Source organism: Arctopsyche grandis, chromosome 10 (assembly GCF_051622035.1).
Source record: "Arctopsyche grandis isolate Sample6627 chromosome 10, ASM5162203v2, whole genome shotgun sequence".
NCBI lineage: Eukaryota > Metazoa > Arthropoda > Insecta > Trichoptera > Hydropsychidae > Arctopsyche > Arctopsyche grandis.
In genome coordinates, this window is record NC_135364.1 from 21037853 (window position 1) to 21064522 (window position 26670).

Consider the following 26670-nt stretch of genomic DNA (forward strand, 5'->3'; position numbering starts at 1 on the left):
CGTTCGACATATGCGTGCGCCCTTAACAATCTCTAGGTAAATCTTTTGCCACCCTTTTTTTTCTCTCTCTTACTCTCACCCTCCTCTAGGATTCCAGTTTCGCCTTCCGCATTTTGCGAATTCGAAATAAGGCTTCTGAGGCACGCTTCAGTTGTTTCCGGCTCGGCAATATTGAAATTATTGTTCAATTTGGAAGAGATTTCGATTCAAACGTATCGGAGATGGTTAACCTTTAACCTAACCTAGTACCTGCTTCGTTTCATTGTTGTGGGATTCCTTTGCGTTGCGCCTATAATATTATTAAATTTGTATATATGTATATAAAATCGAATATGAAAAAGGTTTTGTTTGCTTATGTATTTATTTATTTAAAATTTTTGTATTTCCGAGTTGGAATTTGCACCTAACCCAATGTAATCCTGTCTAATCTACATACATTATTTTTAGATATTTTTTGTTTTTACCTTAGCTTATTTAGTAGATTTTATATAAGGTAGTGTAAAAGATAAAAGTTAAAAGATAAAAGATAAAATTTATGTCAATATTTGTACTAGCAGTAAAATAAACGAAAATGACAAAAAAATAAGTGTGTATTTTAAATACTTACGCTTTCAACACACTGATGAAAAATATGATAAGACAATTGTACATACAACTATATATTTCGAGTGTGTTTTTTTTTGTGCTTCTATTGAAAAATTCTCCATACAAAATTTGATCAATTGATATGGTTGCCAAGTAAACATTTATTATTCATTCAATATAGCTTCAATTATAATACAACGAAGACTTTGTAAATAGCTTTGGGGGGGTGCGAGGGACTCGAATTTTAATAGAATATGTTTTGATACATTGAAAGTAGGTCAAAATTGATTATACGACACACAAATATTGAGCTGTCAAGCTAAATAAAATATATTTTTTTCCGTTGAAATATTCTAAACATAGACTGTGATAAAATAGCATTTTTACAGATCATGTAACTGTGTTATATAAAATAAATTATGAGTTTAAATACCCCTTAATAAGTTTCCAACCGATAGGAATCTTATGATTTATCCAAGGCGATAAATTCAAACTAAATATGTATGCGAAAGCTTGACTTTTCCATGCATGTTGTAAGTTTTGTTGTAGTCGACAAAAGCTTTCAACTACAATACATATTTTTATAGGGATTTTAACTACACGAGGGGCTTTTATTAGAGTGGCTGACCGATAAATCTATATCGGACCTGTACGTGTGCAGAATTAACGCCTTTAGTGCCGCAAAAATCTAACAACACAAAGAATAAAATATCCCCACACGGATTTTATGTACGTGATTATGTTTATGATTCGTGCAATAATTTTTTAAATAAAAATATCATTTAGTTTTCAACAAGACACAGCATGACATATCCTTATTCTATTCGAACGATCGAGTTTGAAATTAGGCTTTAGTCCAATTATGCAGATTTAAACTGACACACCCACCCCCATTTCCTCGGAACAACGTGGGTAGTTTTTTGATGGAGTGGAGTGAAGTCACGGTGAACGATTGCACTGGGCTACGAGATAAAAGTTTGGTGGTTGATCCGGGTAGCCTCGTTAAACGATATATTGCATCCTTGAAATTGGGGTCAAAACAGGCCTGAGACCAATTCAGAAATAGGCCGAGAAGGGAATATCTTCGACTATTCAGCAATTCGAGACGGACTTTCTGAAGTGGACTAAGTTATAGCGACAGTCGATCGTAAAAGATCCAAGTTTAATGAGGAAGAACGTGTCATTGTCGGAATAGCTTAGTTTCTTCTTGTTATATATGTGCATGCAACATCTCGTTTGATCAATTATTATAATGTTTTAGTTGAATCATAGTTAAATTAGTATTTGTGTATTTTTATTTATGTATTGTAAATTTTATTCGCACGTATGCTATTAACTACATGATAGGTTGGCTCGTGAAATTTGAATATATAATACATACATAGAGCTGAGAGTGTTTCTGGCAACGGGAAACTTTTCCAAATTAATCAATAACGAAGAGTGTCTGTCCGGAAAATTAGCTTTCAGTCGAGCTTTGACTCTAAATTGAAATTTAGATGAAGTTCCGGTCGAAATTTCAACGAGGCGAAAATTTACTTATATATATATTTGTATATTGAAACATCAATTAAAATTGAATTACGTGATAGAATATATACATATGTATGTCATAAAATGGAATAGTTTCTATGTGCATACTTGTTCGATTTTGCAAGTGAATGAATTCAAGCTATGCAATCGATTACTATACTTGTATCAACATTTATTTTACTTTCGTTCTGATATTATACATATGTATACAAGGAGGCATTTTAGGAGGATTTTCTATCGCTTAAGAGATTTTTCTTATTGAAATTCTTCAGATATTGTCTCTCAGTGACGATCTCGTAACGCGCCAAGAATCAAACACCCCTTCACCCCCCGTGTCATGTGTATGCATACGTATCGACTGAGTAATTGAAATGTTCTCATCGATCTATCTCCCCGAAGCATACCTCTCCAGTGTGAGGGGTTGCTCGAATCGATATCGTTTGAATGAGGGGTGCGTGACACAAATACGACTGTCACATCGGGACTTACATGCAAGTCATTTCGCTACCCCAGCAGGTGGGGTGACAAGCAGCGGGGAGATAAGACATTGTTATATAGATATCAACCCCTTTAATCATTAAGGGGTAAAGTCACTATGTATGTACATATGTATATACATATCTGCATTCCCGATTTCAAGCGATGGTATGGATGTACATACTTCATCACGGCGAACATTTTCCTGTCAATCTGTGATCTTGATTGCTAGAAATTGATGAAAATTTATGTATCTATCTTTTTATGATATCGTTTATTGATGAGGCTTCATTCTCATATACATATGTATGTGCATAGAATGGTTTATTTATCACTGAATCCGTCCATGAATACAATTTATTTTTTGACACCGTTGTTTAAACAAAAATATTAAATGACAGATGAGGAATAGATTCTCAGCTTAACGGATCAACAAAGTCAACCTCTGCTGACCATAGGAAGAAATAAAAGATTCAGATCAACTCGTCCTTTGACCTCACGAATTGATCCATTGAGCTTGGGATTTGACTCGTATTCGACTTTCCGCATTTTCAGTCCCCTTCGACCATTTCATGTGATGTCTATGAAATTCAGCTTACAATACGAGTATTTATTCCGAATCTTTATTATATCATGGATTATTTTATGTCGAATCAGTAGAAAGCCATGGACTTAAATCTAATATATAATTTTGAAAGAGACTTTGATGTATGTTTGTTTTTTTTTGGGTCGTAGAATCCCTGACATTCAATTTAATAAAAAACAAATTTATATTCAAATAAATTTAAATAAAATAAAACTATTCAAATAAATTTAATAAAATGTTTACTATTAGATTGGTCATGTTTAAGCGGTTTACATATATTACAAATACCGAGGGAAGCCGGATATAAACCCTAGTATAAAAAAAAAACAATGGCAATGAAAAAAAATTTACTTTGTCTTTTACACAACACATTTACAGAAGTACCTAAATAAACCGTCCTTATATAAAATCTACTAAATAAGCAAAGGTAAAAACAGATTAGGTTTGTGAGGAGGGAACTTTTCTAATCGTTCCAATTCATTTTATTGTAATATTTTGGCGTTGTAAAGCTTTGTGAACAAGACTATACCGTCCGTAAAGAAGTTTTACTTTGAAAATTGGAAAAAAAGCGAGCTAATGGAAAACGTTCGTGTAGGTGATTCTTATTACGTAAATTAAAAAAAAATACTTCAATTTCTTTTAAATAGATTCAAAGTGAAACCAATTTCATGGTTGACAAATACACCACAGGCGATATTTTTTTTGAGGATAAAAAAAATCATTTTTTATTTTTATTTTAAGTTTTTCTACTATCACACTTTGCTTAGATCGTACTGCATTAAAAAATAATAGTAAACAAAATGGAATGAAATGATTTCATATAATATTTTTAACGTAGTGACGTCCCGAGACTATTTGTCGTTTAAATTTTGATATCGTTAATTTGTTCTAAAACACTAATGTCTTCAAATTTATTTGAAATGCATATGTACATGTTTTAAGGAAAGTAATAGGGATGCCTTCACCTATGTATGTACATTAGGCCAGAATGGAAAACCAGATGTACCTAGTGGAAAGCTTTCGTCGTATCAAAGGAACGTTAAATAAAAAAAAATCAATTTTTAACAATTTCTTGTGCTTCCAACTAATCGATTTATGTCGATGAAAATTTTGATTGTTGAAAAATCAATGATTTTTTTTTATTTTAAGTTTCCTTGGTACGTCGAAAGTTTTTCACTAGGTTCATTGATGAAAATCCAAAATTCGTATATTTTTTTCTGGCTACGTAAATGACGTTTTCTCTGCTCTGAAATCTATCTATCTATCCTTAGGGCGTGTAAAACACACTGAATGGTACGTGGTCCGTGTTTTTTTTAGGTAAACATATGAAAAAAATGCATCACTCCTAGCCCATATACATGGTACACAGTCCCAAAAATCACCATCTGGAGTGTTTTCGGTGATATTTAATCCTCTTTAATCCTATGCAAAAAACACCAAACGTACTGTGGTATGCCAAATCTGTACCGCAGCGTCCCATGATAAGCCGCATCCCCTAAAGTGTTTTCGTTGATACATCATCTTTATATTGATAAAAACTTGACAATGATCGATAAAGGTGATTCCCATATTCGAAGAGATAATATTGTATGAATTAATAGTCCACATACGCGTCCCGTGCCGTAGTTTTGAGTGTGTTCCTACCATAAGATGTTTCTATCTTATGAAAGAGGAGAAAAGTGTCACATAAATGACACATTATCGTTTATACAAATCGCAGACATACTTCGGAATGAAATAAATTTTTCAGCATCTTGAATTTTTGGATCTTGATCCAAACGTACTATTGAGCGAGGTATCGCAGTTTCCGTCCATACACGGAAAATTCAAATCTTAAAAATAATACCCTTCAATACTGTCGTATTGGCCATAAAACTGTCAATATTTGACCCCACCCTTACGGATTTTACGGGGTCGCCGACTGGGGACGCGATAAATCACATCAATTTTTCACATCGACGAGAGATCCCAGCGCGTACAAAATATTACACGTAATTTTATCAACGACGCGATATTTCACGCATCCACACCAGTACTCGTATAACCCTTCGCCGGACACTTTACACGCCAGAAAGGGAGATAGAAAGATATACCGTGGGCCGTGTTAGGGTTTTGTGTGTGTGCGATGGTCCAAATGGGACGACAGAAGTGGAGGGAGGCTGCAGATAAGATAGAGCCGTGGCGGTTTATGTGCGGCCGCGCTCTAAGGGTTAACCCTTCGACGTAACGAATACGGCTAGGAAAAGCGCGAGATTGTACACACAGGTCAGGGGTGGCAGCCTCTCTCTACGCTACGGCAATTACGTTATGATTTACGCCTACGGGGTTGTACGTAGTAAGTACTCGCACAAAGCCATTTTGTTTAGCAATTTAGTTAACATCGCTTGGAATTAAGGTGAAAATAATTTATAGCACGCCGGAGTGCGTAGACATGGAAAGCCCTTTCGAAGTAACGTGGCCCTTCGGTCCTCTTTCTCTTGCTCGGTCGCGTTCCAACCCCTATCCCTAATAAACATCGTTTCCGCGGGGAAAAATATGATGCGAAATTTAAGCGGAAAATTATTCTGAATTATCGCCTTCGGGAGGGAAATGCGATCGATGTTTTGAACGGATGTGTGCCGAATACAATTTGGAGAGAAAAAAATTATATTGTTAAATATACGATTAATATCCGGAAAACCGGATGAAGGGATGCCAAGGGCGTACAAAATTTTATTGAATTGTTAAGAAAAAAAATGCAGGTTTTTTTTACTTTTAAAATCATATCATAATATCATTTCAAAATCATTTTTTTGTAACAGGTTTTATTATCAGTTTTGCTTCAAATTAGACTAATATTTTATGGTAGAATATATACATATGTAGGTAGGATCAAAAAGAGGTGGTAATGCAGCAGAATCTTCTTTAAACTAAAAAATGCAGTACCATATGTAGGTATAATGAATTTTACAATTACTACATTTTATGACTTACTTTAATATATTATGTTATGATACAAAAAAATCCAAACAAAATATTTATGAAATTTATCATACCTATAATACGTAAAAAAGCTTCAGTTCGATTCGTTGGGTGGTTTAGGAGAACATTTCGCATGGTCACAAAACTTCATCTATTGTTACTCTATCTCATCTAACTTCATTTATTGTGCATAGATAACGTAATTCATATTGCTAGAATGTAAAAAATACTCTTGAAAGTAATTTAAACATTTTGAAAAAATACATCCACATATTTTACATATATTGTATTACAATTCTTTTCGAAAACATGATATAAAGTGGGTTAAAAGTAGGACTAGACTTTTTTGTTGCCTTCTGTAGTGATGAAAATTTTTTATTTTCAATTTGTGTTATAAATATTGTCAAAAAAATGTATATTAAAAAAATACTCCTTTGATATACAAAATGATCAGAAAGAAAAATATTAAAATTTATATATAAATAGTCACTACACTGTCTTTTAGCTTTTTGTTATTCCGGGTGAGGCAATATATACATAGGTAAATATGTACTTTAAATGTAAATTGAATGACTACTAAATGAAAAACAACATCTATTTTTTATTATGTATATATAAAATAATAAAAATCAATTCAAAATTAAAAATAATAAATAAAATTCCGCTCATGTTCGCCTTAAATTTACAATATTGCCAAATAATATATTTAAAAAAAACTTCCAAATCTTAAATACTAAATATTTTTTTAGGTGAAACTGTAATTAGTCCAATCAATATATGATAGTATTATTTAGCATAATAAAATTTGTCGAAAGTTTCACTTTTCCTCCTATCTCCTCTTGATACATATCTATAATATTATACAACGTGGCCATTAAGTCCCTATGTAAGCTCGTTAGAAGTTTGTGAGTACCATATTTTCCATACAGAGTAAACTTTTAACAAATGATTCCGTGGACTTTTCATTTGATGTTGATTGCGCCTAATTATATCAATCTACTCTTAACCATTAACTCGACGTCAGGTACTACCAACTTTTATTTTCATATACGAAACACAAAATGACAATCGCTTTAAGAAGCACTTACAGGGTACTTACTTATTAAGCCTCGACTTAATATTGCCGAGTGCTGATAAACATACATACATACATATATACATAGTTAGAGAGAGTTTCGTCGAAAGTTTTCAGCAGGCGTCAGACGAGTGCGAACAAAGTCTCGCGGCGGTTCAGCTGAAAGGCCCAATTAAGATGATAATGGCGCTGGAAATGGCGGTCAAAGTTAGTTTGGCCCATAACCGAGACGAAACTGGGAATGCTGGCAGCGAGGAGACTTCTAAAACTGTGGCCCGCGTGCCCTAACAAGCACCCCCTCTCTATAATTTAAGCTTACACACCAGTATCCGAAATTATCGCTGCTTGTTGAGGGCTCTTTGGGATTGAATTTAACAGTAAATACGGTCTAACCATTAACAATAATAATCATTATGTAATTAATCTTATACTCGGGTATATAAAAATATTTTCCTATATATTTATGATTAAATTAATTTTTATATTGAAAAAAGAAAGGTGAATACTAAAAGCCTTCAATTTAGTGTAAAAAGCTTTCAATTAAGCATTTAATTTACATTTTTTTGTAATCGCAATAGCTGTAATGTAATTTCCATTCCAACGTCACGTTAACTGGGGTATAAATGTAGTCCGCCATTATTTTATACTGGCATCTAAATTTTTCATCACATCAATATAACAAACAATTGGTCAGTAACTTTAAAATTAAATGTTGTGATTTTGATAAGAATTTATTATTGAATTTGTTCAATACATTAATGATGATTTACGTTACGAAATAGTCAGTTTCAAACTTTTGATTTTTAAAAAAAATCGATTTTCTCAAAACAAGGGGCTTTTGACTCAAAGCTTTTTGCCATTATACAAACGATTTGATCAACATAAAATGACCATTTAATATACATAAATATTGACCAATTGATAAATAAATAAATTGACCAATTGGTATCTTATTTTATTTCGTAGAACATGAACACTCGCCTTTACAGATCGCTCCATTGTGACGAGTGTACAGATACAATACAATCAATCAATATACATAATTATTTTATACAATGCCAATTTATACAAACATTTTATAATAATAAGAAGAGGTTAGTAAAAAAATCGAACCTTAAGACGCCGAATAGCTTGAGATTAGCAAGAGAGATAGGAAATGATTGACCTCACCAATGAAGGCCTTTTCGTGCCTAGACAATAGATACATAAATGGATCGGGTGAGCTGTGGTGTGCGACTTGTACTTTATAAGGAGATACAGACGGTAGATTAGATTATTCTGGGGTGAGCGGTGGATCCGTGTAGACCTTCCGAATCGTTGAATAAATGCTGTGAAGCGACTTTGGCCTTACATTTGGATCCTGAATCCACCCCTACACTATTATTAACCTTAGCAATGCCACGTAGAATTTGAATAGAATTGACTCAAAACATTAATATATTGTTAACGTTATATTATGTTAGCGACACATTTCGGATAAAACTTTAATACCAGAATGACAATGATTGGGTAAGAGTATTAGTTCGCTTACGTCTCAGATGTCAAAGCACAAACAATTTCTTTCAGCTTTTCTTATTTTACGACACATTAAGCTCGTCTGAGCGCCGTCGCTTGTTCGCACTCGCCTAATGTAGCGTTGGACGCTTTTCCGAATTTTCCCACTCATCGGGGAGGGGGTAATTTATTCAAGTTTTGTACTTTCCGGCATTACTCACTTACCGTCCGGCGTTATTAAATTATTTAAATTCGCCGGTCACTTTGCAACGGATGCTGGGTCACGTCCCGAGGGTGCGCTAAGCCACTCGCATAACTCAAGTGCCCCGATCTCGGTGGCTTTGGGAGACTTCGTCCCGAGAGAGCCCAGCTTTTGTCACGAGACCGTTGTTCACGTGTGCTTTTCGGTTCGACAGGTGAACATCAGTAACACGTGGATACTGCCTCAGGAGGGATTCCCAGTGTTCTACCGCTACTTCAGAGACCGCATATCCTGGTACGAGGCTGATGCTGTGTGCCAGTTCCATCACGCAAATCTTGTCACAGGTGAGTGCATTTGGGTGTTTTAATGCTTTCGACCTAATTTGTTGTGGTATTGATCCCATTTACCGCACGAAACATTAATTATATTTTATAATTTGAACACCGTTCTGTCTGATGAAACTTTTTTGGTATCATTTATTTTTTGACATGTGCGAGCTTCTTCTTCTTCTTATCGCATATAAGATTAGTGTGATAGCCTCTACTTAATGCCAGATAATTTGTTCACTACTTATTTTAATGCACTGTAACCAGGACAGACATTTATGTCCCACTCACTCTGCGACGTCCCTCAATTTTTCTCTACATAATTGTCTGCAATAGTTGGCTTCTCGTGAAATGGCTGAAGTGACTGAGTTTATTGCATTTAATTATTTAAAATAACACTCTTTCTATACTTCGTTAGCTTTCTTTGAAAAGGTTCTAACAAGCAGTTAGAACAGGTGCAGTTTAAAATAAGGTAACGACTTATCTATTGTTAGTCGGTGCCGTTTGTCACTCGCTCAGTCTAGGAGATGAAAAGCATTCTTTAAGATTCTTCAGTTGTTTCAAAATAACCTAACTTTTTCCCTGGTCGGAGGTGAAGAATCTTCAAAGACACCCTCCAGCCCACACTGAAGAATAGTGTCGGATTTTAAAAATATAAGATAACCTAACCTAACCTTATTTCGACACGTGGACTCGTTCATCTCGTGATTGTTTGGACAAACCATATTCTTTGGAAAGACGCCTCGTTGTTGTAATAATTCCACGGCTTCCGTTTCCGTATGAGGAAGATTGAAGAATGAAAAAAGAAAAAAAAAAAAGAAAAAAATAATATCATTTGAAAACAAATTTGATCCCTCTTAACAAAAAAGTACCAGAAATTATTCTCATGTCCGTGCACTTCACTCTCTTTTGAACGATACAAAAGTAAACCAATTTATACTTAAGATACATTTAATTCGTCTTTATTACTATTATCTTGTATATTTTTTGAGAACATCGTTTGAATTGACAATAGTTTCTTTTGTTACTGTCATTCACACATTTTTCAAATATGTGGCTTTGGCACAATGCTGTAGATTTAAGTCACCAGACCAACTAATTATTATTATAAAAAACGTAATTTTTGCTAATTCGACGATATATGCATATGCATAGTATTAATAGGTGAGAGAAAATTTCAGATTTATAGCTATTGTAAAGGCGATATATTTTTTTAATCACGGCTATCGCTAATATGTAGTTACACGTCCAAGTGAAAGTATAATTGATGATTAGTTTATCTAATGACTATTTATCAGTTAGCTCAGCCGTAAACTAATTGAAGATTTAGATTTTCTAGTTATTGGATAATCGCTGTGATAAATTAACCGATTGATTTTAAAAATAATCCGCTACATCTATGGTCCTTACAGATAGATACATATATGTACATAGGTTAATGAAAAAACTTAATTCAAGACTATTTTAAATTATAATTTGTAAATATATATCCATATGTATTATAAACGTATGTAATACATATACATATATTATATTTATCCCCACTTTAGGCATATCTTTTTAATCGGTCTACGTGACAAGACAGAATGTTAAATTACAGAATACGCAAATATCGGAGGGCAAAGATCGAAAATCGAAATATCTTAAGTCGAAAGATCAAAAAGAAATGGTACATGGTAAACGGTACATACTCACTTAATTTGCGCGAGCAGAATACGGGAAGAAAAGCATGTTCCTCTTGTTCCTGTTGTATCCTGCTCGCGCAAATTAAGTGAGTATGTAGGTGAGTATGTACCGTTTACCATGCACTATTTTTTTTGATCTTTCGACTTAAGATCTTTCGATTTTCGATCTTTGCCTGCCGATATTCGTGTTTTCTGTAATTTAACATTCTATATCGTAACGTAGACCCCTTTTTAATATTAAATCTCCGTTTTGAGATAAATAAAACACAATTTCAACGATAAAACGCGCATAAAGTACGTGTACTTATGTATATTATATATGTAAGCACGATGTGGATTATCGTCGTCGGATCGAAATATAAGCTGATTATCCCCCAGCCGGCAATAATAATTAATAAGTATTAAGTTGATTTTGCACGCGAGTGATTTCAAAATCGTATTATTTTCAACTGTCGATAAATACGCGATAAAGTACTGTGACGTTTGTTCTTTTTCCCGGTTTATTCGAAATCAAATCGGCTCGTAGTCGATTGTCGGAGCAAGTTACTCGCCACGAGGTCGTAACTGGGTCGCGTTTAATGGAACTACGCTAATCGAGTTAGAGCTCGCTTGCAGCTCCGTGAAGCGAGGATGGCTGATCTCGTTTGTTGAAGATATCTCTCCCCGCCTCCCCCTCCCCATTGTTCTATTCTCGCTGATCCGAGCCTCTCTCTTGATGGATGATAGCCGTTCAGGTGAGAAATTCAGGTGAGGTCAGCTCGAATGTCACATTTTGATGGTACATACATTCGATTATATTACGCAAATTATTATGTGTTGAAATCGTAATTATGTATGTATTACATGAAGTATGTTGTAACTAACATAACGGATTAGCAATAGATTTTTATGCAACTATTGCCAATTTAACTAACTTAAGGAGACGAATATTATGAACTTTTTAAATACTTATAATAATTTATATTTCTCCTATTATACTTAACTATTTACTGGCCAATTATGTAGCTAAATTTGGTTGACAAAGAAATCTACATATCTATATCATAATAATTTTCTTCACATTCAACTTACAATACATTACAAATATTATGTATAAAAAACTATAATTTAATCTGCTCTTTCTACAAATATAACATGCATTAAAATAACATAAAATTTTCTCATACATAGAAAGTTTGTGAATTGAATGTTATTCCATGTATGATAAAGAAAAATGATATAAAGCCACTCTATATTTCTTTATTTACAATTTCGCCATTGTGACATAATAGACTAGCTCCAAGTCGTCACTGCAGCTACACAAAAAGTAAAAATATACAATAAGATGAAAAAAAAAACCATTATTAAAAAAAATATATAACACAGAACATGCTACGATCCCAAACTAAACAATCCCTCAACCAGATCTGTATATTTTAGATTAAACAAATCCAAATCAATAGAAAACCGGTTGAGGAGCTTGATGCCTCTGCCGACAGGTGACGAAACCATCAAACCATGGTACGTGCCTCAGGTGAGGAGAATAAATAGCGGTATCTAAATATGTATATCTGAGTTTGTTGGGAAAATTTAAGTTTAATTCAGCAAGAATTTTAGGATTGCACACCAATCCAATTAGTAGTTTATAAAACACATATGTACATAGCCATCAGCATAGACGTTTGGCATAGAATGTGTTTGGCATAGAATGCTTTCGAATCACAGGTTCAAATCCCACCGGTTTCTGCTGGCCAGATCTTGGATTTGTAACCAGGTTGATTGTTTCCTATCAGAGTTATATGAGTTTTCAGCATCTAGAATGTCGTTGAATTGCAATTTTGACCATGTTTGTATTTGATTCATATAATAATTACAATACTTTGTACAATATTTGACCATATACATATGTATGTACACATGTGTTTAATGTAAAAAATATATATGGATGCATACCTGTATAATAAATAAAAAAGTAACTAATATGCCACTGCGGTGTAATAAATAAATAAATGATAAATAATATAATAAATACGGGTATAATTTAAAGAAAGTAAACCGCCGAAATTGCACATTAACCTGGATGCTTAAGCCAAAAAATGGAAAAGATACAAACATGCATTTGTTTATTTACTATTATTTATTTTCAGTGTGCCAAAATTTTGCTTAACCCTCGTACAAAGTATGCCAACTATATATGTACATAGTACAGATACTTAAGTCATATGACAATAAAACGATTTTTACGCCATTTATAGGGCGTTCACTACGTCTCCTTGTTTTTACGGGTTCGGTCATTGCAATATATTTTCACACACTTGTAGGGATGTCTGTAATTTTGTCGAGTCACTTGTAGAGGATGAGGGTTACGTCACGTGAACGCAAACTAGATTTGGATTTGCTGCGATTGCATTCGAGTCGAGTTTTTTGAGTGCCAACAGTAAAAACCACTCAGACCCGACTTCAGCTCTGGTGGAAAATAGGTATAGCCGCAAATATCCTCGAATATCTCGGCAGACGGGCCTGGCAGACTTCGCATTCGGATTTGCCTTTTTTTTCCCTTTCGTGTGCCCATTGTAGTGCCGACCAACCGTACACGGAGACCCAAAAAAAAAAAAACAGTAGCCGCAACTGACCGTATGCTGGGAGCTTTCATTTCAATTTTTTAATATCTCGTTAAAAAGAAAGCGTTCGCTATGGAACGGCAATTTGCATAATAATTAAGAATGCGAAGAGCGTGCAAAATTTCAAGAGTGATGGAATTTAAATATATGAATTTTCATTGTATCGTGCGATTTTTATATATTGCAATATAGCACGCGTGATTGAATCATAATGAGGCTCTAAAGATTGAAACTTGACTGTTTGTATTAAGATGAAATAATCAAAAATGGTTTTTATCGATAATTTTTTACTACCCCTTTTTCATTACTCTCATTTAAATATACATATATATGTAATTTTTTCAATATTAGATTCGTGGACGTCACAACTCAAATGGCTAGCCAATGGAACTACTTCGTAGAATAGAAATAACGAGTAAACACCTGGGCTAAGAGATAACAAAACAAAATCCTATTCAAAATCAGATCGGAGTTTCTCATTACGTCAAATGCTTTTAAAATCTATGAGGAAGTCAACGATTTCATTTAACTAGGTATCTTAACCTCAAGAGAAGGAAGATGCCAATCCAAAATTCGCAGAAGAATGGGAATGTTAAAGTCATCGATGACTAATAGCGACATGTTAGATGCCTTTAAAATGTGTTGCTGGAAGCAGATGTTGCGATTTCAATGGACTGCAAGATGTATGAACGTCTTCATCTTTTCAGAAAGCCTCTTCACAACATGTAGAAAAAGGATTCTTTTCTATTTAGGTCATATTGCCAGGAATAATGTGGAGAGTATGGAAATGCTGGTAATGAAGGCTAACGAGAGTATGGTCTCTCACAATATGATCTGATCAAATCAAAGAACTGACGGGATTGCTCCTAAGCACTGCTTTTACATAACTTGGTACAGGACCCGTAGGTAAGAGTAGAAGCGGATTCATCGGTTCTCAAATGTTAAGAAATGACCACGAAGCTCAGCATTGAACAAAACGAGAAATTAGATATGTATGTATCTATTAAGATATATATTGAGCGAGAATTCTTAAAACTTTTCCCAGTTGTTTTTATCTTTAATAATTCAGGGAGTATATACATACATATATACATAAGTGTATACATTAATATATATGCTAGACGTCTTAAGCGAACTTATAAATAATCTTTTGCCCCTATAATATGTAAAATAAGTAGATGAAACTAGAATGACCTTGATACGTTTCTCTACTTGCATCATAAATACAAGGAAAATACCAAAAGTTTGGTTTATTTGTTTGGTCTCATTTCACATGTCAAATGTTAATTGTCATTGACCAGCTCAAATAGTCTTATTTAAGAGAAACGTGACAAAATAACACGGTTCGTCTCAGATTAATAGCAAGCAGTTGACTTTTCTATATGTCTACCAGTATTTTAATACTGACTTCTTTTATCTATACTTTATACGTATTATACATACATATATTGGAGATATGATCTGATTAAATTTTGGTATGGTACTAAGTCAAGATAGGTAATCTATATGTATACTGAAGATAGTCAAGATTAGAATTTGACGTATTGTAGTTTTTTTTAGGGTATTGCATACTTTCTTTTGTTCATGTTGTGTGCATATCTGCGTGTGGGTGTGTAGTATCGTAAAATAAAACGAATCGTCTAATAAAAAGAAATCGCCAGAGAAAACTTTGTAATTGCCGTAGCCGGGAGCCGTAGCAGTTTATCCCGCGTAGCAAGCATACTGGCTCACAATGGCCCTGTTGAGCACGACGACCGTTATTTCACATTATTGCTAGACCCCTCTCATTGTACCTAATGGAAAAAGTGACCCACGGATACGGGACACTCGGATTAAACGTCCTGCCCACTTAATTCGATCGTCCGATTTAAAAGAAACTGCGATTTTCCGACTGGTGATCCTTGCGCAAAGTAGATTTCTTTGAGTTGTGTGAGCTGTGGGATTGGAAATGTAATTTAAAATATAGCTTAAATCTTAGTTAAAGTTCATATATATGTAAGTAAATAAATGCATTCAAAAAGTATTATTTCGATTACATTCATGTTTGTTGCTTGATAAATGTTGATATAATTTTACTTTATCTACATATGTCCTGAATCGGGAATGCCACTAAAATAAGAAGATACGGTCTAAGCTAGGACAACATGAGCTATTACAATATTATTATTACTTTATCTACATGCATATGTATATACGTAGTAACAATAAATGCAGTTTTGTGATAATTCGAACTCGAGATTTCAACTGACCCGAACTTAGAATCGATCACTGATCACGTATTCATGATCTGTGTGAGTCTTTTTTGAACATCTTTGTTCTATCGAACTGAGACTTAATTGATACGACGATACGACGTTAATTTTTTTCAAATTTTTAAGTTGACTGGAAGTGCATCCCCTTATAGATATCCTCTTTTTTAAGTTTTTGAATTCTATTATCTCCCAAACCGTAACTTTAACAAACCGTAACAAAAGTTCTACTTCCGCTAAGCGGAAGTAGAACTTTTGTCTTGGGCAAGTTTCCCTACATTTGCGCTCATTTTGTATAGAAAATGCTATCATAGCCGGTATGTGTGAACACGTATGTATGTTTATTTATCTAATTTTGTTTTGTAACCTTCTTATATTCCTCAAATAAATAGATAAAGTCGTAGGTTGGTCACATATGATTTTTTTACTTACTATACATATCTATATATTATTTATACAATTAAATTTCGATGTAATGAATTTTGTTCTTCAATTAAAGTCTTAATAACAGTTTCAAGTTTTTGCAATCTCATTATAATTATTTTTCAGTATAAAGTCATTTTATTGGTCCTTAAAAGTTTATCATACCTATGTAGGTGTGATTTTACTAAATTATTTTGAAATTATTTAATAGGCCTTTAAAAATCCTGAACCTTCATTAATTATATTTGTATTTCAACAATTTATACGATAATTAACTACAAGTAATTTAATAATCACAATTAAATACCTAAAAACAAAAAAATCAAAAATTATTTAGTCGATTTAAAAATAACATACATATTTTAGGATATGTGTCATTCAATCTGAATTTTCCTGTACTGAATCCTGAATATACATACACATATTAAATTTTCTCAATTTACAGTGTCAATTCAAGTATAGGCAGTTTAATTAATAAATATGCATTACGTTCGCGTCAATGCTTCATAACCTGATATTAAATTTGTGAAAGCGAGCGTACACATTAATTAGTGACTAATTATTAGTCGGCGATATATAAATTTTCAGCATTTTAATTTAGACATATATTCAATTACGAAAATTAACCAATTCAAGAACCTCATAATGTTGTTCAGTAATGAAATATATGTATGTAATATACATATGTATTGTATTTCTAACTGAACCGGGTTTAAAAAAGTTTTATGATATAAAGTTAGCTGGGAGATACTAAATGTGTTCTAGATAACTAATTATTAGCAAGTGAGTATTAAATTAATCATTTATATACGTACATATGTAGTGTGTGTGTGTCAAAGTGTAGATTTTACCCTTAGAAAGAGCTATGTTTGTGTAATATATCATGTACCGCTATATGAAAGAAGATGAATATATGTACAAAATATATTCAAAATGAAATATGATACTACACATACATATAATATACTATTTATGTATGTATATGTATATGTATATATATTACAAAATTTAAGTTTTGTTTTAATACCCTAAAAGCGCTGAAAGCCACGTATTTTGCTTGGTATATTAGACTTTACTTTGAGATGAGGATAGAAAGATGTTTGTTGAATCTTAGTTATATTAAGGTTGATTTAGTATTTTACATGAATACTAAAATGTATTTTCAAATTCAATTAATTATTCAAATCGAATAATAATCTAAATGAAATGAACTAAATACCAATATTTTTTTAATTCAAATTTTTGAATAATTCTATTTGAATCTAATGATGACTGAATATCAATACTGCATACACCTGTACTATTTAACAATTTTTAATCAATAATCACATTTTCAAAACTTAAATTTAAAGAATCTTTACTAAACATTTTTTTATGTTTCAAATGAATATTATATATAATATAATTTTAATACAATCTTTTCCAATAAAAAAACTTGACAAGAAGTAAGTTCCGGCACCTACTTAAAAAAAAAACCCTAATAAAGCCTCGACATTAATATCTAGTGCAAAATTAAACACAAGATCGTTTAGAACAACGGTCGCCAACTTTTCTGACCTCACGGGCCGACACATGTACATACATATGTATATGAATCTTTGAAAACGATCAGAAAACTTCCATTTTATTTAGGTTGTGGCTATTTGTAGGTACTTTATCTGCGAATTATTAGCTATTTGCAGGTACTATATATGAGACAGGTACAAAGCCTTCTGCGCATGCGCGTGAACTTATAATCCGATTATAATTTCTTACATTTAATGTATGCTAGACTTATTTAATCAATAGTTCATTATACATGAGGCAAATAAATTTTGCACGTTATTATAATAGATTTATATCATTTAGCTAGTTCGCAGCTTGAACTTGTATTTAGGTATTATACGTTGTATATGACAATAATTTTCTAACAATGAATAATATTAACTAATTTGGATTATATTTTTTACTCTACGTCACTTTACGAGTTCGAACTAAATTTATAGAGGTTTAAAACAAAATTTTAACAGTAAACACGCTGACAATGACAAATCACGCGCATGCGCAGAAGGAATTGCGCCTGTCGCAGATATAGTACCTGCAAATAGCCAATAATTCGCAGATACAGTACCTGCAAATAGTCAATAATTTGCCGATATAGTACCTGCAAATAGCCACATACTTTTATTTATATGAAATGCACTCAGTGGCGTATCATCAACAGTGTGTGCCCCCCCGGTGCAAAGCTTGAAATTTCCCCCCCCACTAATTTAAAAAATATATATTTTAATAAATTTAGTCACTTATTCTTGTGACTTGAAATCACGAGGCAATTTTCAAATTATACGAAAAATTCAAACCGGTTTAAATATTTTAATAGTATTCAGGTATTAATAAAAAGTGCAAGTTTAATTTAAAACACAAATTTACAAAAATTATGGTCAGAAAATAATATTGTATTTTAAAATTTTTATACTAATCCTTGAAAATTCATTGTATATTTTCTAGTGCATTCAAATTCACTTTACCATTGGAAAAAAAATATTTACTAAGAAGCGTTTTGTTTTTCAAAGAAGTGTAACGTAAATTATATAGTCAACACTTAAATAATCCTGGAGCTACGCAATTCGAACACTTCAAATTAAAAACTATTATAAATGTTTATTTTATTTGATTTAAGTGCTTATTTAATCGTAATAACAAAACTAAATCAACAAAGATAACATTTGACAAAAGATAAATATTGATAAAAAAAAATGAGGAAATATTCTCTTGAAAAGAGACCTGTAGAAAACCCTAGTATAAGAGTTATCGTTCATGAACAATATTCTGCACGTGATTATCACGTGATCACACAGCAGCAGCAGTTTTGATGCGTGCCGGTTGATTATGTACCGGACTATAACGAATGCCCTCTAGCCTTAGTTCGTTATAAAGAGCTTTTACAGAATGAAATATTGAATTTTATAATAGGCGGTCGAGTGTGTCTCGTGTATATTTTTAGACACACAACTATGAAAGGTCTCTATGGCTTGTTGGGGGTTTTGAGTACGTATTGTCCCTGTCGGACGGCGAATGCAACGCTCATTATGCAACGTTTTCATGTGCAAATGCAAATTGCATACGCTCTTAGCGAATGCGCACGTTGCACTCGTTAATCTCCGCCCATAAGGATTACTATAACGATTCAGTACGTCGAATAACAAAACAAAAATACATTTACACATTTTTTTTATTTTGTAATGTAATTTGCAAACAAACCAAATGGTTTTCACTCACTTTTATCACAGGCGCATTATTCGCGTTGATGTGTACAATTTACAGTTGGATCATTTGAACCTCGTCGGAAAGTTTTCTTTAACAATCTTTCGCCGGAAAAGTGCTTCGCCGCTTTTCGCCGCGTCGGAAAGTGTCGCGGGGCCAGAAGTCGGAAAACTTTCCGCGGAAACGACGCTTTATTTGCGAATTCCCTGTTGCGAAAACGCTATGTTTTATTCAGCTACTATTCAGCGATTTGGAAATGTTTGACGTTGCTATATAAATGTAGAGTAAATGAAATAAAGGCCTGAAGATGACTTCTCTCTTCTGTGTTGTATAGGTACGTATAACTCCGTTGTGACCCACTTTTCGACGTGCAAAATTCGGATTTTACTAACTTTGTATACATATATGATTGCAGGAAAGCGTTGTCATTTTGATTGCGTTTAAAATAATGCAAATTTATGGATGTAGTGCTTTGTGAAGCGGTAAAAATCTGAAGTGTTTGACGAGTTTGGAATTGTTAAATGTATTTTTCTTGGAAGAAATTTTCATAATGACGAGCTAACAACGCCCTTATTGTGAATTTTGAATAATGAAGTGTTCCAGAAAAGAGAAAACAGGAGGCAGGAGTCAAGAAGGAAGCGGCTGGGCAAGTCTTAACAATAAAGTGAAATACTTAATTTACTTTGAATTTGTTTGATTAATTAACATGTCCGTAACCGGTATCAAATTTTAATATGAAATTCCGCGATAAATTTGCTATGCGCTCAGCCTTCAAATACGACAGTTAACGTTCAAAATGAAAATAGTATATATTATTTAAAATAGTACTTTTTTATGTATTCACTTTGCGTATGATATTTATTATTATACATAGATTTATGCTAGTCGCAGTGAAAAGGTTCTGGTTTAGCACTTTAGTAGGATACGGTTAAATGTAGCGAATATTCACGTGAAATTTAACCGTTGAACATAACTGAAACGACATATCATATGTATCCTTGGACATTTCTCACATTTCGTATAAATTGTGTAAGCCGGCTGATAAGTGTATATATTATATGTATGTATATACTATATGCATGTTCATAGAAAATGGTTGGCTTTGAAATGCACTTACATACATATATGTATATATGTACATATGTATGTATACTGCGAGATTTCAATGCGCATTTTGTTCGTTTATAACGGCGGTTTTCAAATTATTTTGCCCTCGGTCCACTTAATAATACGACTACCTTTCTATGTATAATAAAATATATAAATAATTTGCCCAGTTTATGTGTATTTTTATTGACATACATATAACAATTGAAGTATACGTTTTATCTTATTTTATACATTACATGTAATAAAACGAATTTACTTACCTCTACCAATTACACGAAATTATCATATAATATAGTTTATATATTAGATAGATCGTAAACTACACTTAGGGAAATACCTTACAAATCCCTAGATCAAACATAAAATATAACGCCTATTTATATATGTTTAACCAACATTTTTGTTCAAAATTGAGGTCTTTTTTGATGAAAACATATTTATATGGAATAGTGGCCATTTAGGAATAGTATATTGTTTTTATTTAATTTTTAATGAATATTCACATTGATAAAGAAAACATTAAATTATAATATTGTAAGCAAAGAATTTGCAATTAAAATTAAAACTTTTCGTTAAAATGAAACCTACATATAAACGCATACATATCTATATACATATGTATATATTGTAAATTACATATGCGTATATACACCTTTTTATTAATATTATAAACATATAATGTATGTCAATTATGTATTAACGAATTCAGACTAGTTAGTCTTTAGGAATGGCTGATTTTTATAAGCTTTTTTTATATTAGTATTGCCGAGCGTGGTAATATTTATGAGTTTATTTTAAATCACTTCCACTCTTCCGATTGTTTTGATATTTTATCGAATACGAAGGAGGTTACCTGTAATGAAAGTAAACAAATGTCTCGGATTTAACGCTAGAACAATTTAATCATTAAGGATATCATCGAAATTTCAACAGAACAGACGTGATGACAGTTGGTTGTCATTTCAACTGCTCGCTGCCCCTTCAACTTGTTACATAATTGAACAGCTATTATACTTAATTTTTTCATACTATCTCATATGAACATTATATTACATTAAAAACATTTTAATTCACTAATACACATTATATATGTATATATGAAACTTTTTAACGTTCTAGTACTTGAAACTGTAAAAAATCAAACGACTACTTTTATTGCGACTGAGACTTGAATGCTAAAGCTTAGCTATGATGATGATTGATTAAAAAGTTTAACGAGAATACAAATTATACAATATTTACATTGATTGCTGATTGCTTATGTATTACATATATATAGGCAAATGTACTGACCATTAGTTCACTTTTTTCTATACACACTCTGAATACGATATTGAGTCGAACGAGGACGAAATGAGAATGAGGCGATTTAAAATGTAAATAAGATCGGTCAACCGATTAATTTCAAGAGCGTTCTCCGCTGGGTGCTGGGAAAACCAGTGGAAAATCGACCTTTTCGTTATTGCCGTGTATCGACGTTCCGGAATTCGATCAGGCGGTCTAATTAACCGGATCCTGGCGCGGTCGTTCGAAAGTCGGACTTTGTTTGGGCCGGTTTCTCGGTCGTCCACTTGACGAAGTAATTTTCCGTTAGGAAGTCGCCAGAGCCGTCGGCCATTATTTTCCTGTGTCAGTCGGCGACTGTTAATTTCCCCGGGGCCTTCGCAGATGAATGATTAATGATGTTTCGAAACATTGCCGCAAAATTATGACCCCATACCCCGTGGCCTACCTACGCATCCCGTTCGGTCGTATTCGCGATTGTTTAGCGCTGTTTGTGTGTGGCGATAATAAAATCGGCGACCGAATGTCGCTCCGGAAAAGCCGGAAAATCCGGGTCGTGCCGCGCCGCCTATCCGCTACGTTTTAATATCGGTCGAATTTTCCTTTGCGGTAAACGTTTATTATTATGTTAATGTGTACTTCCATATATTCGAATTGAATTGAGAAAATTTTAAAACAACGTACGAAAATAAGTCAATTAGGTAATTATAATTATACATTTATTTAAATGAATAACGTGAACAAAGAATGTTTTCAGATTATTTTGGAATATATCAAACGTATTGAATTTCATTCCAGGTATGAGAGTCATAACAACCTACTTTTGGCAATAATTATTATTTTTATTATCTTTCATCCTCGATCGATGTGTACATATATTGTTTGAAAATACGAGTAAGACGCTTTTACTGGTATATTTGAAAGACATTTGGAGCGGAATTTATTGAATCGTGACAACGAGAAAATACAATCGTTTTATCTCTAGTCCGGAGAGAAAATGAAAAATAAATATTTACAATAAGAAAATTACAAAATCTCATTTCAGTTAATGCTCTCTTACTTCAAAAACGATATTTGTATATGTACATATATATGTATATATGTATACCATTTATCGGCCCGGCAAATAAAAATAATGCCCTTCTCTAAAATAGCTCGCACGACAGATTCGGTTTTCGCCCGTCAAATGGGTGGCCAGTAACAAAAATTAAATTTGACAAAAATAAATACCCTAACAATCAAACTTTAAATAAATAAGGCCAACCCTAACTTAACCTAACCCTTAAATAAATAAGTGTTGGCTGCTGATTTATTAGGATTACTCAGTGAAAATTTAACTGGAAAATGATTTCACTGAAACGTCAAATTTTATTTTTGTTACTGGCAACCCGTTTGACGTTTGATTAGTCGGGTGAACGTCGATTCGGTCGTGCGAGCTATTTTAGAGATGTCAATTTGACATTAAATGTCGTTTTGACATTTGTCATGTAATTTATTTTACAGCCGTGCCAACAATATTATCCCGTTGTTTTATATTACATAGGTACATATTTACATAGGTACATATTTACATAGGTACATATTTACATAGGTACATATTTACATAGGTACATATTTACATAGGTAAATATTTACATAGGTACTTATAATTAATAATACAAAGGTACTTATAATTAATCTATCACTAGTATTCAATACCTATCATTGATTACGTTTCTGTGTATGTATTTATTTTTTATTATCATGTTTTTTTTTTTAATTTTTAAGTCAACTAGAAGTATATATTTTATTTTAATATATATATACTTCTAGTTGTACATATTACAGTTGTACATATCTAGGTACATATTTACATAGGTACATATTTACATAGGTACATATTTACATAGGTACATATTTACATAGGTACATATTTACATAGGTACATATTTACATAGGTACATATTTACATAGATACATATTTACATAGGTACATATTTACATAGGTACTTATAATTAATAATACAAAGGTACTTATAATTAATCTATCACTAGTATTCAATACCTATCATTGATTACGTTTCTGTGTATGTATTTATTTTTTATTATCATGTTTTTTTTTTTTAATTTTTAAGTCAACTAGAAGTATATATTTTATTTTAATATATATTTTTCTCTAAACTGCTGAATAGATTAAGCCAAAAATTTTGCGTACATGTTGTAAATACGAGACAATGCTTTACAGGCTTCACTCAGCGTTGCTTGGACAGATAAACGTCAAGGAAAAACCATCAAAATTTCCCAAAACACGATTGCTGACTGTATGCATATTGAAAACTGTAAAACACTTCAACTCCATCCAAAACTCATCTATCACCTACATATATAAATATGTAAATATGTACACATTTAATCTAATTTATTGGCCTTAATTTGAAAACTGTCGATTTGCATTGAAATAAAGTAAGCATATAGATTATTCGTATTTTCTTTCAAAACTATTAGACGTATTGAATTGGAATTTAATTTTTTACTGAGCCAAGTTTCCTACGCTTTTAGTGGTGATTTTAGATTTCCGAAATTTCAAAAAAGGGAGGGTCTTCCCTTCCGTGTAAGTCGCAGTCAACGGAGTTTTGCCGTCTTATAAATCACGGACGCCCAGCGCTTGTCTATTCTTTGTGGTTTTGACACCTACCCGAGCGCCCCTTTCATTTCGACCGGAAAATGGAGGTTTATTTTTTTTTTATTCTGTTGGTTCGACCGCGGTCGTCCCCAACCTCATTTTTCCTCATAAGCTTTTATGAATGTTAATACCCGGAAAGTCTGTGCCCTTGGTATATTCATATACATATATACGTACTCGTTCTGATTATGCGACCGAAAGGGATTTTTTTGTATAGTGAGTAAAAAAGTCTTTTCTCGACTGGCTTATCCCGTTGTGAATTTCCATTTGGTGAATTTTTTCGTCGTCCGCGGGAAAATCTCGAAACGCGAAATCGCCGACGCGACTGCAAAAAAAAGCTATCGAATATTTTCGTGCAAAGGCACGGGGCGTAATTATTACCGAACACTTAACATAAAATAGACATAACATTATGTCGCAATTTCCGACACGGCGGTGTTTGGCAACGTCTCTAAATAAATTTATGACCTCATAATGCTTTTAACGACCGCGTCTAATATCTTACAGTCCTTTTTCACTTAAGTTACATGCAAACTTTTAACATTATTACACCCCAGCCAATATTTTTTCCACCGATAAATTTATATCGCTCTTAAAAATACTGCTTTAATTAAAACCATTCATTTGAAATGCATTTGATTAAAATTACAACTTTTCAGGCACTTACAAACATTATTTATATCACATGAAACACTAATTTATATATACACACATACATATGTACACCTGTTGACAAATGTATGAATCCACTTATAAAATATGTTTAATGTTGACCTCAGAGAGCAATGATTTCTTTCTGACACTGCAACCCCATAATCCAGCACCAATCAGACGACTTCTTACAATTCGCAAAACAAAATTTCATTTCATTTCCTTTTCACTTCTCAAAAGGTACATTTTTGGGATTTTGAAAGACATTAAAATGAGAATTCGACACCTCTTCAAGTCTTCTCTTCTTTATTTATCCCATTTTTGATAATTTTTTTATAGAACAATAAATTTTAAATAGACTTGTAAATAAATGTTTACATATTGTATATAAATCAAATTCAGATATGAGTGACAACGGGTGGGATGATTTTTGCCAATTTGATGGAGGAACCGTTTCATTAATGAAATCAGAAAAATTGCCAAACTCCGATAAGAAACGATCGACTTGGAGTCACAAATATCCAAGTCTGACCAGCAGTATTAAAGATTAACACGGGATCGAACACGGTTACCTCTTGGTGCTAAACATAAACGCAACCACCGAGTCATACTGCTGGCTTGGTGTTTATATATGTACATATATGTATGTATATACAAACTCAACGATGAAATACACCGAAATAGTTGTGAAAACGATTCTTAAGATATTGCAAGTTGGTGGAACGAAAACCAATTGTATTGAAACACTGATTTACTGAGACCCAAGGATAAAGTAGAGTTGAACAATAGAGGATTTCCTAGTAAGATGCAATGCAGGTAGTAGCTGTTTCAAATACCCGAATATTTTCGGTCAAAAGCATTTTTTGGTGCATAATACATTTGTCCACGGCTGTAATATTCGATGTGCAAATCCACATTTTGTAAAAACAATAAAAAGGTTTAAAAAACAATTTTTTTATATTATTTAAATATAAATATCTCATAGTGCTCTAATTTAGACCGTAGATGGCTTTGTAAGAGGTTGGAATTATTAAGTTTTTTTTTCATGCTTTCGAAATTACTAACCAACACCAGGCAAGCATATTTTTCCGCCATGAAATTCCACAGTTTTCAATGAAGAACTACCAATCGTGTCTTAGAAGAGGTTATAGCCCTTTGATGGGGTGTTTTTTTTATTCAAATTTCATTTGTCCGAGTTATTTGTACACTGGGTGGATCCCAAAAATGCTCGGCTTTACCGGGCAACGTAAGCTAGTCATTTATATAATATTATGTTGATATTTTTCAGTGTAATATATAAAAGTATGCTTATATCTGTCGCTTAGCATATTTTCCTTTTAAAAAATTTCGGCTAATTCATATGAAAATATTTGAAAAGCAAACATGTGAAATATGCGGTTCAAAGTAAAATATTCGGTTGACCTCGATGTGGTTTGAAGATATGTACATATATGTATGTATGTATGTAGCTGAAAAAACTTTCACCGGTTTTGTATACATATGTACTGTGTATTATTATTTATGCAT

The 26670-nt window shown here is 32.7% G+C and overlaps 1 protein-coding gene across 1 annotated transcript in view; it reads left to right on the plus strand.

Annotated features, from left to right (window-relative positions):
• The window catches only part of LOC143918308 (uncharacterized), a 237919-nt gene that overhangs the window by 62092 nt on the left and 149157 nt on the right, over positions 1 to 26670 (plus strand). Inside the window, exon 4 of the mRNA XM_077440124.1 lies at positions 9125 to 9254. Coding sequence (XP_077296250.1) covers positions 9125 to 9254 — 130 coding nt within the window. The remainder of the gene's footprint in view (positions 1 to 9124; positions 9255 to 26670) is intronic.